Here is a 16,207-nt window from a genome sequence, read left to right on the forward strand (position 1 = left end):
GAACGAAGTCAAGCACACTGCACTCACTATGTCCCCGCGATCGTCACAACACACTTGCCGCTTGACCCTAGGTATTATAGGCTTCCATGCAGGTGGCAACATCCAGCCTCCGTCCCGATTGAAATTAGGGCGGCGTGAAATTTCAATCGCCTCGCGAATCTTACGCGGCACAAAACATTTCTCCCGTACCAGTAATCTCGCTTTATCGAAACGAATGAAATGGGACGCGCCTATATCGTTCGCATGCTCTGCCACAGCTGAGTTCCTCTGAGTGAATGTCTCCACTAGGTTGTCGGAACACATACGCAGCGTAAAGAACAAGGACACCAGGAACTCAGCTGTGGCAGAGCATGCGAACGATATAGGCGCGTCCCATTTCATTCGTTTCGATAAAGCGAGATTACTGGTACGGGAGAAATGTTTTGTGCCGCGTAAGATTCGCGAGGCGATTGAAATTTCACGCCGCCCTAATTTCAATCGGGACGGAGGCTGGATGTTGCCACCTGCATGGAAGCCTATAATACCTAGGGTCAAGCGGCAAGTGTGTTGTGACGATCGCGGGGACATAGTGAGTGCAGTGTGCTTGACTTCGTTCGATACAGCCGCCCTACCAGACCTTCACTTGACGACTCCATCTGCGGACTGCCCCGCGCCCCCCGCCCCCGCCCCGTCAGCGCGTGCGCAACGAGCGACGAGGCGGGCGGCGCGGGCAGTGCACGACGAACAATCGCCGCGGACACTCGTGCCTGAGGATGGATTCCCAAAGAATCCGAAACATGTCGCCAAAAGCGACTAAAAATAATAGTGAGTAAAAACCGTACTGATAAATATACTGACATATCTGTCTAATCCATACCGTTTCTAGAACTAGTAAATGACGTATCTCATAATTCGAATTCGCCCGTGAAGCTGACGCAGCACATCGAGGATGGTTTTGAACTCGGCATGGTAACTGGCGTCGCTTTTGTTAACCTATCAGCAGCTTATGACACTGTCAACATCAACATCCTGTTACATAAAGTCGCTAATATCATCGGGACAGGGGCTTTGTTCGAGTTCTCAGTGAGTTACTCCGCAACCGCCGCTTCCAGGTCCAACTCAATGCGGAAAAGAGCCGCAGGAGCCGACAAAAAAATGGTCTCCCACAAACAAGCGTACTAGCTCCGACCCTCTTTAACATCTACACAAACGATCAATCCTGCCCGCCAGGAACGGAACGGTTTCTATACGCTGACGATCTGGCCTTAGCAGCTCAGTGCCACGCGTTTGACAGGGTCGAGGAAACCTTGTCTGAGGCGCTGGAACATCTCGGAACGTATTATAAGGCAAATTGCCTGACGCCAAAGGCACAAAAGGGGATATAGAAATATTATCATTATTATTTATTATATATATCGATTCTTACTATTAATCTATCAACCTAGGTTTTGGCGTTAACATGTCGGTGGTAATAATTATAATTTCCAAGTCCTACCTGAACGTCCAGTCCTGTGTCACCGCTTTGGTCGTCTATGATTTGCTTCGCTACGATATGATATTTTGCTCTGGTGCCTGTAGATTATTTCCACCGCCTGTTGATAGACTGAAATATAAGCACTAAGCATAGACCAGGTTAACTTAAGATTTTAGCTTCAGTATACTACAATGAATATGATATACTATACATAGCACTTGGGATCCCATTTACCTGTATACGTAATTACTACGATCAGAACTTTTACTATGACTGTTATATCTTAACCTAGTCTAATACTTAGCTCAAGTTCATCAGCTTTTCAGGATCCAGGAATCAGGTTCTACACACTTTGTCCACTTGCACAAACTTGTCCTTTCAACCACCATTTTCTTTTTTCTCGTCTAACCAATGGCGCCAAATGTATCTGTCAATTCTGTCCTCTAAATGTTACTAGCTACAAATTTATAAGGATTAGTTCACACGACTTACCACAGGTTCGCAATGATCCGCGACACTCCCGACAACAAAAGAAGCTTATAGAAGAGCTGCTAAGTGGCGTGTCCACTCGGCATTCTTCTCTCGGGCTCGTTGAGCTGCAATCCGCTCTGGTCTCGTCTCAACAGCAGGGACCGGCCCGCTATCCCTTATCGGGGTTTTATAAGGGTATTGCATAAGGCTTAACTCACCATACCCTTTGCCAGACGAAACCCTTTGTTTTGGTTTTAAAAACCCTTATATAAAGCTACCACATTTGAGTAATCGGTAGCCCAAATACCCTTACAAAACCCTTATCATCCGCTCACCAACACCTTGCATATTGCTTATAAGGGTTAGCCTTATAAAGGGCTTCCCTTTTAGCATATAAGCGTGCTAATTTAAGTCGTCTACCTTGTTCATAAAGCACACATTACTTCGAATCCGAGCGATCGTCGGCGGAGACGGCGGCGTTCTTTGACTAGGCACGTATTTTCTTTCCTTTTCATACACTACCGTAGATATATACTAATCCTGTCTCTTTCACGCAAAGGGAAACCTTTATAAAAAGCGCTTAAAGATAAGGGTAACCCTTATTAAGAGCTAGCCTTATTTTTGGTTAGCTTTTCGGTAAGGGTTAGTCAAAGGTAAGGGTATGAATGGGCTTGCAGTTCAAAAGGGAAAGTCTTTCAATGTGTTAGCCGTGTTTAAGTGTTGCCCATTGAAAGGGTTTTATCGCGGAAAGGGTTGTCCGGTCCCTGCTCAACAGTCACTCAGTTCCCTTTCTTGTGGAGTATCCTCCAACTCTTGTTAAACAGTTTCCTCTTGCCTATCAGTAACTTCAGACTCTTTCGAAGTCAATTCTGTGCCCTGAACTGCCTCAGCTTGTTCGTGACTATGTACTTCATTTGGTACATCCATGTTATCTTGCATCTCATTGCGACAGTTTTCCAGTTCAAGTCTATTTTCAGGTGGTATCTTATCTAATCTTGTGTTAGGATGATCTGCAGGTACAGTAAGTTCCATTCGTTCGACTACTGGAATCTCTGCTCCTGAAGATTCCCCGCTGCAGTCTGTTTCCAGTGGATATAGGTGTCCAATGGATCTGGTAAGCTCCATGTCACCAACCTTCACCTTTGCAACTCTACAATGTCCATCTTGACTCTTGATCAAGGTTGATATCTTTCCCTCTTTCCAGTTTATCCTTTTCTTAGAGTCGTCGTAAATCTGAACCATATCCCCTACTTTTGGTAATTTATCAGAAGTGGATCTATGCTGTTTGATTGCAGGTTTTAAGTACCCTCTGTACTTGTGTCCTACCCTGTATCCAGTATTTTTCACGGATGATATTCAAGGTATGTGGAACTCCCACATGGTAGTTTTCTTCGTGAGTCTCTCGGATAACCTTATCTGTAAAACTAGATTTGGCCGGTAAAAGGATTGGGTGTTTCGTATCATAGGACCAACGAGTGTTTGACAGTCGTCCTCGACTTCTTAGTAATCCATCTACGTCTAGATACAGCCCTAAGTTACGTGTCAAATGAGTTTCCTTTCCACTCACTTCTTCTGGGAAATGTTCCTTTTGCAGATTTATAATTTCTGTTAAATGTGTTTTATCTTCATTAATATCAGTCCCTATCTGGATAGCATGTTCCTGTTCTTGAGCTGTATCAAGATCCATATTGTGTTGGACATTAGGTATATCCTTCTCACCATCCTCCACTGACATCTCTGGATCATCTATGATGTCCAGGCCCTCCCCAACAACAAGAAAGGCTTGACGGTCTTCAGATTTTGTACTACTTGGCCATAATCCCTTTTTACTTTCCCACAGCTCAGGCCGAGTAGCTAAGTCAGCTGGGTTTCTATTCGTATCTACATAGCGATATTCGAAGTCTTTGTTCTCCTTGATTTCTTTAATACGACGAGTAATAAACGGAGATAGCAGTTTATTCGATTTGATCCAGCCGAGCACAACCAGACTATCTGTCCACAAATATTGTTCCTGTATGGGTAAGTCTAGGTTTGCTTTGACATACTTCATCAGCCTGCTACCAATTAAATATGCTAACAGTTCCAGACGAGGTATTTTCAAATCCTTTTGATCCTCTAAGGGTGTTATCCTGGCCTTTGACATAAGGAATGCTATCTTATTTTCTCTGTCTCCGACTATACGTAGATATGTCACTGCAGCATATGCCTTCATAGAAGCATCTGTGAATGTATGAAGTTCATATTTTACCTTTGACTTTGATGATACATGTCCTACATATCTTGGGATTTCAATATCTCTAGTCAGTTTAAGGTTGTCTAATATTTTTGACCATTTAAGTATGAGCTCTGTTGACAACTTTGAATCCCATTTAATCTTTGTCTCGCAGAGCTGTTGAAAGAATATTTTTGCAGGTAGGATGAGTGGTGAAGCGAAACCACATGGGTCATAGACCCTTGATAATGTGCGTAAAACGTCCCTTTTAGTAAGATTCTTCTCATGGCAATCGAAGGAGTTATCATTAATTTTCAGTTCTAAATTATCTTTTTCCACGTTCCACATAAGGCCAAGAACCTTTATTCGGTCTTTTTGTGGTGCTCTTAGTGGCTCAGGAATAGTTTCCAAAAAATTTTTATCATTTGACAGCCACTCTCGTATATTCATGCCCAGTTCTTTGAAGACTTTTCTGGTTTCTTCATATAACGTAGTAGCTTTGTTATAGTCTTCAGCGCATGTCACGAGATTGTCAACGTAACATCTGTCAGCAATGTTCTTAAGAAGGGTTTCATCATGCGATAAATTGCTGCGATTGTTGCTTCCACGCTTGCGGGCACTGGCACTGGAGGTCACTGAAAACCGATATTGGACATATAAAGCCTTTCCAAGAATAATAATGTCTTTTTCAAAACTGTCTAATATTAACCCCAGTCTATATAAATCCGGCGCTAACCCTTTATTTGAGGTGGCATTTGAGACCTTAATATATTCACCTAAAGTTCTATTAGATATAGGAATTTTCAAAAATGATCCAGGAGCAAACAACAAGTTCAATAAATTTTTAGATAAATGGCAAGATTACTTACCGGTTTTTACTGACGCTTCAAAGGTGGATCCTACAAAATGTGTGGGAGCAGCGGTGTGGATTCCTCGGTACAATATTGCCCTCCCATTTAAATGTCCTCCTCAAGCATCCATTTTCACAGGCGAGGCAGTTGCTATTCTTGAGGCTGTCAAATATGCAGAGACCCACAATATTAAAAACACCATTATCATCTCTGATAGTGGGAGTTGCCTGCAGGCTATTGTAGGCAACCAATTCAAATTCAAAGCAAAATTTCCATTGATTCTCGAAATCAAAGCTTTGCTACGTAGGTGTGAATCAAGGGGCCTACATATTGTTCTCGGGTGGGTTCCAAGCCACTGTGGTATTAACGGCAATGAGATGGCTGATATGTGGGCAAAACGAGCGATTGACATCGGATCAATGAAGCAGGAAATTTACGGTACTGACCTATTGAGTTGTGCGCTATCCAATATGTTTAATACATGGCAGAAGCAATGGGATACCTCTAGAATACAGACAGGTAAACATTATGGCTGTGTACAACCTCGAATTACTCGAAAACCGTGGTTCTATCGTTTTCGTACTTCTCCGAAATGGGTAATATCGACCATTTGTCGTTTACGCTTAGGTAAAGTATGTACTCCGTTATTTCTGGCTATGATTGGTGTCCGTGCGAACTCATTGTGTGAATGCGGGTTGGATGAGGGTAACTTGGACCACATCTTCTTTGCTTGTTCAGGGTGTAGTTATTCACTGTACGATGTATTACCCGAAAATGTTCCACGACCTATATGCTTTAGCTCACTGCTTTGTCACATGGATACTAGGCTTACTTCTATACTCATTAAATATTTACAAACGAACAACATTGAACTCTAAATAGCGTCTTATCTTTTATAATCTAATGCGTCTAATTATTTATGTTTTATTCTATACTTCATATTTATTTAATATATCGTTTTCTTCTCTTCCACTTCCTTCATGTTGGCACTATTAACGTTCTGTCACCCACTTCCCGCTTTTTTTCTACTAATTTTTGTATTCGTCATGTGTTTGTCTGTGATGTTCATAACAATTATTCGTTTTCAGGTTTTCCCAACCACAACCTCCCAGACTACCGAACATTCTCCTCACGTGTGAAAGTCAAAAACCGACATTGGCAAATTCACCCCGTGCAAAATTGCGGGGAGTAAAAGCCAGATAGGATAAAAAAAAAAAAAAAAAAAACATGCGATAAATGATGTCGTATTGTGGCTGTTAAGAGAAACGGGCTCGAAATTATTCCAAACGGTACTCTACAAAATCTGTAATGAAGAATATTGTCTTCAGTGAGTTCTTTAGATAGATCCTGTACCCAGAGGAATCTTGTGACATCTCTATCTTCGTCTTGGAGACCGACTTGAAGAAAGGCCTTTTCTATGTCTGCTGTTATTCCTACTTCTCCACATCTAAATTTTAGTAGTAGGGCGGTTAAGTCTTCTAGCATTGATGGTCCTCGATACATACATTCATTCAGGCTTTTATAATCCTTTACTTTAGCTGAAGCCTCATAAACAATACGCCCCCTTTTTCCTTCTTGTTTAACTATATGACCCGGTAAGTAGTGAATAGGCGGGTTTACCTGGTAAATTGGTATTGTTTGGGGTTCTAAAACTTCAATGATATTAGCTTCAAGTTGTTAAGACAGTATTCGATCATATTCTGTTAACGTCGCACTATCAGATCTCCTCAGTAGACTTTTCGATCTTCCATAAGCCAGATTGTAATTGGTTGGTATATCTGGAGGGAACTGTATCCAAGGCCACTTTACTTCATACCGTCCTTCTGCATACTTGATGGTATCATTGAAGAATTTCACCGCTTCTTCTTCCCTAGTTGTCTTAGGAGAGTCCGTTATACCAATGCTCTCAAGTGCCCATAAGAACTTCATGTCGGGCTCTGTAAAGTATGGGCAACTAGGTCCATGACATTGACAATATGTTACTATGGAAAGAGCATTGTCATAAATGTTCCCATCTGTACCCCCTGTTAACATCCAACCAAAGTCGGTATCAATTAAATGTAGATTCTCTCCAATATGGCGACGACTACTTCTAATAAAGGAGAAATAATAGTCGTTTCCGATCAGTACATTAATTATATCTCCCAATGAGTCATCATCAGCAATGATATCTACAGATATCTTGTCCGGAAAGTTAAATATCGGGATACTATTAGTGATATGTGGGACTACATTTACTCTTATCCTCTTCTGTAAGCCACGTTTGGTTTCTAAGAAGATTTCCGCCGCAGGACTAATAATCTCCTTAGGTTTATTTGAACCAAATGTATATACCATAAGCAGGTCTTCATTTTCTGGTGTAAAATTGATTGATTGAGCTAACTTAGTTGTTATGTAGCTCCTTTGACTTCCACAGTCTAGTAGGATGCGGCATGACTGTGGAGTACCCTGTTCAGTCTTATTCCTTATTACTGCAGTTGCTGTCTGCACCCACCGCCTGTGGTATAGCACTAGCAGACTTCAACTGGTTTGGGCAAAGCGCTCGATTTTGTCTTCCTTTGCAGTGATGACATCGAAAACTCATTCTACAATTTCTTAAAAAGTGTCCTTCATTCAGGCATAAATAGCATTTCTTCCCTAGCCTCTGCTTCCGTTCTTTCAACGTTGCATATTTAGTGCACTCATCACTGTAATGTGAATGAGTGTGACAAAATTGGCATTCCTTTCTCGGTTTCTTCCCATGCTCCGGTTGAAAGTTGTCTCCCTTGAATGTATGTTTCCTTCTGAAGTCACCATGAGATTTCTTAGTGTGAAGGCCTTCACTAAAGGTATTGTGAAATGGTCTGCTATTCCTTTTAGAAATGTTTTCTACAGCTTGTAAAGTCCCTGTCGTAAAGTACCTTCGGTGTCTGTGGAACTTTGTTTGGAATTGGAGACTTCTTCCTTGTCTGCAAGCAACTTTGAAAGCTGAGTCCTTATTTCATTTGTGGAGTCATCTTTTATAACTCTTTTCAGCTCATACACAATAATTTCAGAAATTTTTCATAGATTAAAGTCCTGAAGAAACTGAGAGACATCTTCTCCAAGGGCATTTAAAACTCGCAGATGTCGTTCTAGTTCATTAAATACTCTCCGACAATCTATAATAGCTTCACTAGCCGGTGTTATTTTATTGAGTGCAGCATAATGAGCATCCTTTATGTAGCTGTCTCTGCCATAACGCTCCCAAAGTGTTGTGACTGCTATGGTATAATTTGCATTTGTGGCTTGTAAGCCTTCCACTAAACTTTTAGCTTCGCCTTTAAGGCCGCAGATAAATACAGAAATTTATCTACATCTGATAATTCTCGCTGGTCAATCTGAGACCTGAACTGGTCCCAAAAGGAATGCCAGTTTAAGATGTCTCCATCAAATGTAGGCAAACTTAGTATTGGAAGTTTTCCAGTTAAACATTTAGTAGATCTTGTTTCCTTGGTCTTGGCATGTTCGATTTTAATCTTCAGCTCACTCAGAACCTCCTCCGCTTCCAACTGATGTGTAGATATATTTGATATATCATCCGCTGATGGATTGTTGACGTATTTGAAGTAATTGTTTAAATCATTGGTTAATTTCAGTAATATGCTTTCTAATTTAGACGCGACTACTTCTGCATCTAATACCGCTTCTTGCAGTGACTCCCTATTAATAGTTTCGCTTATTTGTTTAGCTGAGGCAGTAAGCTGTAAGTCTGTCGGAAGTTACTTTTAATATGTTTTCCCAAATTTGATCCATACTTAACTTGTTTGTAGATCTGTGAAAAACCGTAAATATTGCTCGTGTGTACAATTTATGACAATCTTATCAACGCAGTGAATAATGTTCAAAACAAATTCACTTTGCACTTACCATGAAAGTAGCAACGCTGCGTTTCGCTTTGACCAGATGATATGAACTCATAAAAACAAGTACCATTTGCCACTTATTACACAGTATTATCGTTTTCATTCACTTTTACATAAACTTTGAGACAAACTTCGACCGGTACAAGAAAATTTTCACTTTGACGTTTCTCAATGAACACAACCCGCGTAAGTCGTATTTTCCTAAGTAAAATGAAAAAAAAAAAAAAAAAATCGATAATCGTTACAATTTATTTTCATAACCATAGTTAATCGATTGAAATCGATGTTCATCAAATACAATGAGGGCTATCGTTTTTTTGCTCACCAGTTGACGCCTCTGTTGATGGTGGTCCAAAAGACTAAAGAACAGCTGTCAGTCATTGAAGTGACATTTGACATTTCGAACTATGGAAATGTATGGAAAAGACCACCATCTACACTAGCGCCCCTAGCGGCGTTAGCCCTCATTATCATTTTACTTACATGTCGGTTTGTCGGCACGGCATATGGTACAAAATTTTGTCGATCGAACTGTAGTAAAATATTTTTACCTTAACATGCTTCACGCAATATCACCATCGAATATCGATATTATTATTCAAAACACCATTCAAATAATATGCTGTTCTCTGGATTTATTAATATTCTACCCCGTCACTAACAGTCTGAGCAAGTGATTTTACACTCTTACCCTGTATCGGGCTGCTAGACTCTTGTCTGTTCTTAGCCAGCGTCATTGAGCAAGCACCCAGCACGTCGGGTCGCCAGCTGAACCTACCACCGTGTCTGACAAAACGCTGTACGAACAATGACAGCGCTCCGTCACGCCACGGCGGTACACATTGATCTGCGTCAAAAGATGAGCGAACGAGAACGTTCACACCCAGCACGTCGGGTCGACAGATCCCATAACCTTCCGCGTCAAAACATGAGAGACCACCAAGGTGGCCCCACCCAGCACGTCGGGTCGCGGGACTGTAACCTGTTCTTAGTCTGCGCCTCTGCCAGACCGGAATCGATACCACTCAAGACAATCCGCGTCAAAACATGACCGCCGGCTTGTCAGCTATCTAAAAAATAGCTTCCTTATAACATAACAGGGTTTACACAGAATTAACAGACGTACACGATACCAAATAAGGAAGACGGGGTACTAACTGACCAGGGACCGGACAACCCTTTCCGCGATAAAACCCTTTCAATGGGCGACACTTAAACACGGCTAACACATTGAAAGACTTTCCCTTTTGAACTGCAAGCCCATTCATACCCTTACCTTTGACTAACCCTTACCGAAAAGCTAACCAAAAATAAGGCTAACTCTTAATAAGGGTTACCCTTATCTTTAAGCGCTTTTTATAAAGGTTTCCCTTTGCGTGAAAGAGACAGGATTAGTATATATCTACGGTAGTGTATGAAAAGGAAAGAAAATACGTGCCTAGTCAAAGAACGCCGCCGTCGACGCCGACGATCGCGGATTCGAAGTAATGTGTGCTTTATGAACAAGGTAGACGACTTAAATTAGCACGCTTATATGCTAAAAGGGAAGCCCTTTATAGGGCTAACCCTTATAAGCAATATGCAAGGTGTTGGTGAGCGGATGATAAGGGGTTTGTAAGGGTATTTGGGCTACCGATTACTCAAATGTGGTAGCTTTATATAAGGGTTTTTAAAACCAAAACAAAGGGTTTCGTCTGGCAAAGGGTATGGTGAGTTAAGCCTTATGCAATACCCTTATAAAACCCCGATAAGGGATAGCGGGCCGGTCCCTGTAACTGACTCGCATCAGGAGTCCCATGATTATGGTTTACATGACATGCACCTGGCCGCCGGTGTGGTGCTCCTCGTGAACCTCGTGAATTCGGATACCTACCTGAAGAATTGTGCCCTGCCCGAGTCCCGTCTGCGGATCGCATCTCCCGGGAAGGTTAGTGGTGCTGTCTTGACGATCTGACAAATATTTTCCAAAATTACCTACTTGCCCCTCTCTTAAACAGTTAGTATTGTGTGTTGCATCTGTCATACTGCCGGCCGCCCCTCGCCCCGGCCGCGGGCGGTGAGCCGAGCGGGCCGGCCGGGCCGCGCACCGCGCAGGCGGTCGGGCGCGCCGGTGCCCGCCAGTCCGACCAATTAAAGAAGGCTCCCTTTCCATGCATATTATTAGCAATCAGTTACCTTCTTAACTCAGTCGGATAATATAATGAAAAAGCACGAGTGGAATAATACACTGAAAGAGCACGCGTGTTTAATATCTAGGATTATGAGCCAAAAATCGGTGGAATAAAAACGTCGTTTTGAGCAAGTGTGTTGAAAAGCATATTAAAATTATTTTACAGTACATATGGTGCAACTTTCTCGCCCTAGTGCGTAAAAAGCACTTTTCGTGCATATGTCGAAAGTTTAAAGGGCCATATGTACTGTAAAACGTTTTACGATACACGTGCGAATAGGTAATTCGCAACTCGTGTCGATTTAAAACACTCCCTGCGGTCGTGTTTTAGTTTATCGCCACTCGTTTCGAGTTTCCTCTTTTCCGCACTTGTATCGTAATAGTTATTTTGTATACAAGGGTGCAAAGTTGTATTTTACCCGCGAGTGTGGAATTGAAACACGAGCAAGCGAAAGGAGTCTATAGTTGAATCACGAGCGAAGCGAGTGGTTCTAAAATAACATCCTGAGCGTAGCGAGTGTTTTAACACACAAGAAGTAAAATACATTTGCACCCGTGTGTAACACAAAACTTTTCCCCTCACTATAGCGAGGAAAGTGCAACATCCACAGGCGTTAGATCATCTTCATCAACTGGACTCACTCATTTTTTTAAAGATATTATAACAAAAAGCTCTGGAAATTCTGTATTTTTACGTGAAAAGTTTTTAAGTACAACCGGTAAATCTGGTATTTTTTTATTAGATTCTCAAACCATTTATTTAATGTTAATTAATATCGAACGAACCATTATTATGAGCGTTTTGTTATATCCAAGGTCAAATTTCTTTCCCCACTAGTGGATAAAATGCGTTTTTCCCCGCTTGTTTTAAAGGATAAAAGACGGCTTTCCGAGCTAGTGAGGGGAAAATAACTATAATATGTTTGAGTCTCACGGGAGTTTTATAGCTAAAACGTTACAAAGCCTATTTTGCTTTGCCACCTTGCTCGGACGTTTTTTTAGGGTAAAAATGGGACCCTATTACTAAGACTCCGCTGTTCGTCTGTCTGTCACCAGGCTGTATCTCATGAACCGTGATAACTAGACAGTTGAAATTTTCACTTTTTCACATTTCTGTTGCCGCTATAACAACAAATACTAAAAAGTACGGAACCCTCGGTGCGCGAGTCCGACTCGCACTTGGCCGATTTTATTAATGAATTGGCAGTGTTATCTTCTCCAGAGAAAATGAGTCATTTTGTCTTCTACATTCATTGCGTAATAGTAAAACAGAAAACATATCATTTTTGTGCCACTCTCGCAGGTTATATTTATCGCCCTTTCTTGTCTGCTCATCAGCTTGAAATTTCAAACAGAATATATCTGCTGCAAGTGACGCCGTTTCACCCGCGTTCTGTAAATGAAAAATACCTAGTTATCGATAATATACCAAGAGCAGCACTAGTGTTACGTTTTTTTTTTTTTTTTTCAATTTTTTTACGAATAAAGCATGCAATCATGCTTACACGTTACACGTATTGACCAATTTCTTGCTTACCGGTCAGGATCGAAAGGAAATCTCGCCATAAACTTCCTTTCTTTATTTTTACATTGGTAGGCAAGAATTCCACAAATAGCACAAGTTCTATATTTTTTCCTTGGTTGTATTTTTGTAAATATGCACAATCCGTTTCAGTAAACGATTTTTATATAATGATAACAAGAATTAAAACCAAAAATACGACGAAATAAAGCTCGAAAACTAACAGAAATTGTTGAATTGAAGCTCCCGATAACAGAATATGGCCGATACAGAGCAGATGAAAATGGCGACTGTCAGAAGTTTGGTAAGAAGGATACACTGAGAGAATGAGACGGCAATATCCGCCATTAGTATTATGCATATTTCCATACATATTGTATTTTTGTTCCTTGTTGCGCCAGACCGATTATATCTTATCTATGTAGTTAGATGACATTCTGTTGATTCTGTCATTTATTACAACTATGCTATGTGTATCTATTGGTCATGCTCGTTTTCCTGCACATCTTTTCAGATTAAAGCTAAGCGATTCTGCTGTTTGTGCACATTGTAATTTTAATGTATGTGATCTCGAACATATATTTTTCCATTGTCCTTTATTTAATTTACAAAGGCTATTGTTTGTTGCCATCTGTCTGGATACAGGTTTGCGAGTTCTGCCAAGCTCCGTTCAGGGCCTTTTGAAATATCAACAATTATATCCTGTAATCTATGAATTTGTTATTCACACTATTGGCAGTCTGTAAATGATTGAAATAACCATAAAATGTAATAACTTTTAGATTCATATCACATTGTATTGTGTATTAGTTAGATTTTAGGTATAAGCTGTATAATTACTTTTGTGTTTTATGTGAGCTGATGGCCAAGTTGCCAATGCTCGTAATAAATAAAAAAAATACATTCTGTCACTGTCAGTACACTACACCACACCACCATACCGTAATTCTAGTGGTTTATAATAAATTTACTGTTATGCTCTCCTTGCTCTACTCCAAACTCAAGGGAAGGGATGAAAGAAAGCTATAATTGATGAATTAAATGTGCACTTTTCATTGATCTTTTGACTAAATCAGAACAGCCATTGGTATTTACAGCAATGGCCACTAAAGAGCATAAGCATTTGGCAAATATAGTTAAAGAAATCCACGCATCTCTTAGAAAATCATCTCTGGAAGTAGGCGCCGAAAACGCATGGCGTGACCATTGTAAAAATAAGAATATACTTAGTAAATATGCGGAGTGTATGCAGAAATTAGCTACAACTCATTGGGAAGAAAATTGTGCAAGTGAACACAGTGAAGCAACATCAAGAATTAAGTGGACGGCAGACTTGGCTTATTCCTACTTTATGAAAAAATTGTACCTTTCACATAGATTTAAAGAATGTGAAATAGCTGTAAAAATGAATACTGAAATCACTATGGAAGAGAATTTCTCTGAGCCCTTAAAACTTATTGATGTAGGCAGCTGCTACAACCCATTTAAGAAGTATATTTTTTTTGATGTTTTGGCCGTGGATTTATGTCCAGCAAATGCATCTGTCTATGAATGTGACTTCTTAGACGTGCCATGTGGTGCTTCTTTAAAGCAAACATCAAATAAAATTCAACAGTTGCCATCACATAATTTTGATATTGTAACATTTTGTTTTCTTTTAGAATATATCCCTAGTTCTCCTCTTAGAATTAAGGCCTGTGTAAAAGCCTATGATATTTTAAAACCAGGTGGAATACTGGTCATTAACACTCCAGATTCAAAACATGTTGGTGCTAATGGCAAACTGATGAAGAATTGGCGATATACATTAGCATGCATTGGGTTCTCTAGAATTAAGTATGAAAAATTTAAGCATATGCATTGCATGGCATTCAGAAAAAGTTTAAGTAAAAATGTGGCTGTTCGATGGGCAACTGTTCACAAAGATGCTAACATGGAATTTACCTTGCACATACCTCAAGATTTTACTAAAATACAAGAAGAGAATCAATCACACCCAGAAAATTTACACCAAACAACAACTGTGGCTGCTGAAGACTTCAATGAATTACCATTTAAGGACCTTGAATGATAGAATTATTTTGAAATAATAAAGGCCAATACTGCAAAATATTTAATTTCATGAAATTTAAGTCATATCATCCCCTGCCTGCTATCCACATCTCAAAATTTATGATTATTGGAGATTCAATCTTAATTAAAGTTAAATTTCCATTAAAAATGTTGGTGCCCAAATGCAGGGATTAGATACCGGTATTTTTTGTATGGGAACGAAAATGGTATTTATTCATTCTTTGTTAATGATTTCATTTCTAATTGGGCAATCTAACAATACGAAGTTGTTACATTAAACACAAGTAACACAACTGAGTCCTACATTTCAAGTGTAAAATAATTCCAAATATATGGTTATTTCGAAGTTTTTGCAAAAAACTGGTTCCGATCCCTGCCCATATGGCCGTATTGCAGGCACAGAACGATATCAACAATTCTACTTATACAGAAATTTTGCAAAGGTGATGTGGATATTTACAGTTATTTTCCTTATTCTAACATGTTTCTTTACTTAACAGTACCAAACTTAGCCTTGCGTTTCTCAATCCTTTCCTTAAGTTCTATATCAGTCATAATTTTAGATACTGATTGTCCAAATCTTTCCGCTCTTTGTTTGAGTTTATCAAAATTCTCACTCAATGTTGCTGGTGTCTTGTTTGAAGTAATTGCGCTTGAGGTGTTCTGGCCAAATCTCTGTTTTCTGGCCTCTTTCCTTTCATTATCTGAGATCTTGACGGGTAATCCAAATCTTTTAGCGCGCATTTCTAACCTTGTTTTGACATCAATGTCTGCAGTTATTTTTATTTTATTATCAGTTGGAGCTGTAACTTCAGGTTGACTTTGGGTGGTTTCTGCATCTAGTTTAACTGCCGGTGTCACAGAAATTGCCCTGTTTAACACAATTTTTTTAGATCCAGCCTCCTTATTTTCTTCTTTGGACTCCTTTGAGTCTGCAGTTATTTTTCGCTTGAGTGTTCTTAGCGGCTTCACCTCGCTGGCAAGCTTCGGCGCCGGTTGATCGGCAAGCGCCAATTCTTCGTTTATAGTGTCTACTGCAGAGTCATCAAGTATGTCTGTTTGGCTTTTTTCGTCATCGTCGTCCAATTTTTCCTCTTCTTCCAGCACACTATCAGAGTCTATTTCATCTGAATCCAAATTGATATCCTGGTGATCGTCTTGTGCCAAGGCTGTTTGTAGTCTAGCCACGAGTTCTGCTTTGTCGCCCGTATGAGGAAGGCCACGCGACTTCAACTCTTTACGTAAATCAACTACCTTCATTTTAGTAGCGTCTAATACCGTAGAATCAGCCATTTCTTTTACCCGGTTTTAACTTTTTTGCGAAAATTTAATCAATCAATGTTGTGGATCCTGCTAAATACTGGTTGGTTCAACTGGGTTCTTTGGGTTGGTTTACTTGGTTTCATTGAAGATTGACGTTTGTTTCGTTTACTTCGTTATGGTTTACCTACAAACTTATGGCAACATTAAAATATAAGCTAGCACAGTTTTTCTGGCAGTTTTAAGCTTTGCTTAAATAGGGATGATGACACCATGAAGTTAGGACTGAACATGGACTGAAGCGAACTGTC

The 16,207-nt window shown here is 40.2% G+C and overlaps 2 protein-coding genes across 2 annotated transcripts; one reads left to right on the forward strand and one right to left on the reverse strand.

The window, feature by feature from the left end:
- Nucleotides 1–13,492: 13,492 nt before the first annotated feature.
- On the forward strand, nucleotides 13,493–14,673 carry LOC134756296 (S-adenosylmethionine sensor upstream of mTORC1). Its single transcript, XM_063693130.1, has one exon. It carries the CDS (start codon nucleotides 13,663–13,665, stop codon nucleotides 14,632–14,634), a length of 972 nt encoding a protein of 323 aa, XP_063549200.1. The 5' UTR covers nucleotides 13,493–13,662; the 3' UTR covers nucleotides 14,635–14,673.
- On the reverse strand, nucleotides 14,664–16,032 carry LOC134756308 (SAP domain-containing ribonucleoprotein). Its single transcript, XM_063693141.1, has one exon. The coding sequence runs from the start codon at nucleotides 15,927–15,929 to the stop codon at nucleotides 15,126–15,128; it is 804 nt and encodes a 267-aa protein (XP_063549211.1). The 5' UTR covers nucleotides 15,930–16,032; the 3' UTR covers nucleotides 14,664–15,125.
- Between the last annotated feature and the right edge of the window lie 175 nt (nucleotides 16,033–16,207).

The sequence above is a fragment of the Cydia strobilella genome, chromosome 1 (assembly GCF_947568885.1).
Source record: "Cydia strobilella chromosome 1, ilCydStro3.1, whole genome shotgun sequence".
Lineage (NCBI taxonomy): Eukaryota > Metazoa > Arthropoda > Insecta > Lepidoptera > Tortricidae > Cydia > Cydia strobilella.